General features: G+C 42.2%; 1 protein-coding gene across 1 annotated transcript; it reads right to left on the minus strand.

Annotated features, from left to right (window-relative positions):
* Positions 1–126: 126 nt before the first annotated feature.
* LOC133848878 (rab-like protein 3) lies at positions 127–1,423 on the minus strand. The gene is made up of 3 exons (XM_062284608.1): positions 1,153–1,423; positions 573–1,091; positions 127–501 (listed from the first exon to the last, which is right to left on the minus strand). The coding sequence occupies exons 1-3, from the start codon at positions 1,190–1,192 to the stop codon at positions 155–157; spliced, it is 906 nt and encodes a 301-aa protein (XP_062140592.1). The 5' UTR covers positions 1,193–1,423; the 3' UTR covers positions 127–154.
* Positions 1,424–1,864: the final 441 nt, after the last annotated feature.

The raw sequence follows: 1,864 nt of genomic DNA on the forward strand, positions 1-1,864 counted from the left end.
CTAGACTTTAAAGCAAGACAAGATCAAATCTTTTACTCTGTGATACGGGATGACATCGCTGCGCAACCGGAGGAGCAGTTGTTACCCACCTGGTATAGGTAAGTTTTGAACTACAATTTTTGAAAGTAATATTAAAAAATCAACTTTTTATTTATCACTTAAGATCACTCGTTTCCAGCAGTGGCACACCGCTGTCCGTTGCTGCTGCTGCTCCTCCTGCTGCTCCTCCTGCTGCTCTGCCAAGTCGCGTATAGTTCGCATACTCGGGACTCGAAGTGGGTTGCGAATTGTTGCTGCTACTGCTGTTTGGAGGTCGCCGTCTCTCAATGGTCGCATTGGCGGCTGCTGCCGCCATGTGGTGAGCGCCGGCTGCTGAACTTTCACGCTTCTCGATAACACAGTCAAAGAATCGCGACAGCTTCACAGCATCGGTTGTGCCAGCGGCGAGACTTCGCGTGTCTCGACAATTCAACCAGATCTCCTCGGCGCCGCATTTGTCAGCTATACAAATTCCATACAGATAAATAAATAACCTACTTTCGACTTGTTTTTTAACTGTATTTGATACTGACCTATGCCACCAGCTTTCTTCACCGCCGTTTTGGGATGACGCTTTTCGTCGATCAGATCAAGTTTGGTGCCCATCACCAGAATGGGGATTTGCGTAGAGCCCAGAAACTCCTCCAGATCGAAGCGCATATGCGCTTCGCTGATGCCGCCCACAAAGCTGGGCAATGTCGACGCGGTTGGCGATGGGGGCATTGAACTGCTGCTGCGACTTTTGTACGTATCCTTGCCCTCTTTGTTGACAATCTCGTAGAGCCAGTCGAGCAGCTGCTCCTGTGATTTGCCGTTGGTCAGATCGTGCACCAGGATGACGCCGTGTATACCCGTGTAGAAGGCACTGCGTGTATTCTTATGGCTCAGTGAACCACCAATGTCGAAGAGTTCAATAAAATATGGGCACTGACGAACGGTGGCCTCCTTGAACTCATGAATCTTCACCTGAATGTTGCAGCCTACAGTCCACCCGGGGCGTATTAAGGACTCGTTGTGCGCTATTAAATGTGTCAAACATGTTTTGCCCACACCTAAAGGGTATATGAATTCTTATAGGACATTCAAGTGGAAATGATTTAAATACGCGAATACCTGAATCTCCTACAATGACGATGCGTACTCGATTATTCATATTGTCGTGGCAAATATTATTATTTGCGGCCTCCTCTTCTGTGCCTGTGTCGCTGATGCTTACAACTGTAATTTAGGATTGATTATCCATACACTATTTAACTAATTTGCATCACTTTTTTTATTATTGGTTTTACTGTTTCGTTGTGTTGGGAAATGTACATTAAATTACAATTACAAATTCTATGCTATTTATGTTTTGTATACACGCTTGCACGCTGACAACGACTGCCTGCTACAACACTGAAGCCGATCAGCTGACAAATACGCGCCTACTCTTTTCCAAAATTAACCTAAAAAAGACCATAGCTCGCAAAACAATAAATTGTATCCTTTTGCTTATTTGTATATATTTTTGTTGTATGATTTTCACAGTGTTTAATTTGTTAAGACACACCACATACACCACATAGACCCTGTGAAGGGCAAATAAATATTTTTTTTTATAAAAATACCAACATCTTGTTTTACTCGATAAATGGTGGCTCTTTTGTAACGGTAATTTTAATAACAGCTGAAAGGATTCAAAAAGTATGAAAAAAGTATTCATAAAGATATTTTTCGTAATATAATAACATACTGTTTTAAAGTAATCCTCCTTCACTATGTAAGTGTAACCAGGTGATAACAGTTTTTCTGTATTTTTAGTATATCGGCGTTTAAACGTATATAT

The sequence above is a fragment of the Drosophila sulfurigaster genome, chromosome X, assembly GCF_023558435.1.
Source record: "Drosophila sulfurigaster albostrigata strain 15112-1811.04 chromosome X, ASM2355843v2, whole genome shotgun sequence".
Lineage (NCBI taxonomy): Eukaryota > Metazoa > Arthropoda > Insecta > Diptera > Drosophilidae > Drosophila > Drosophila sulfurigaster.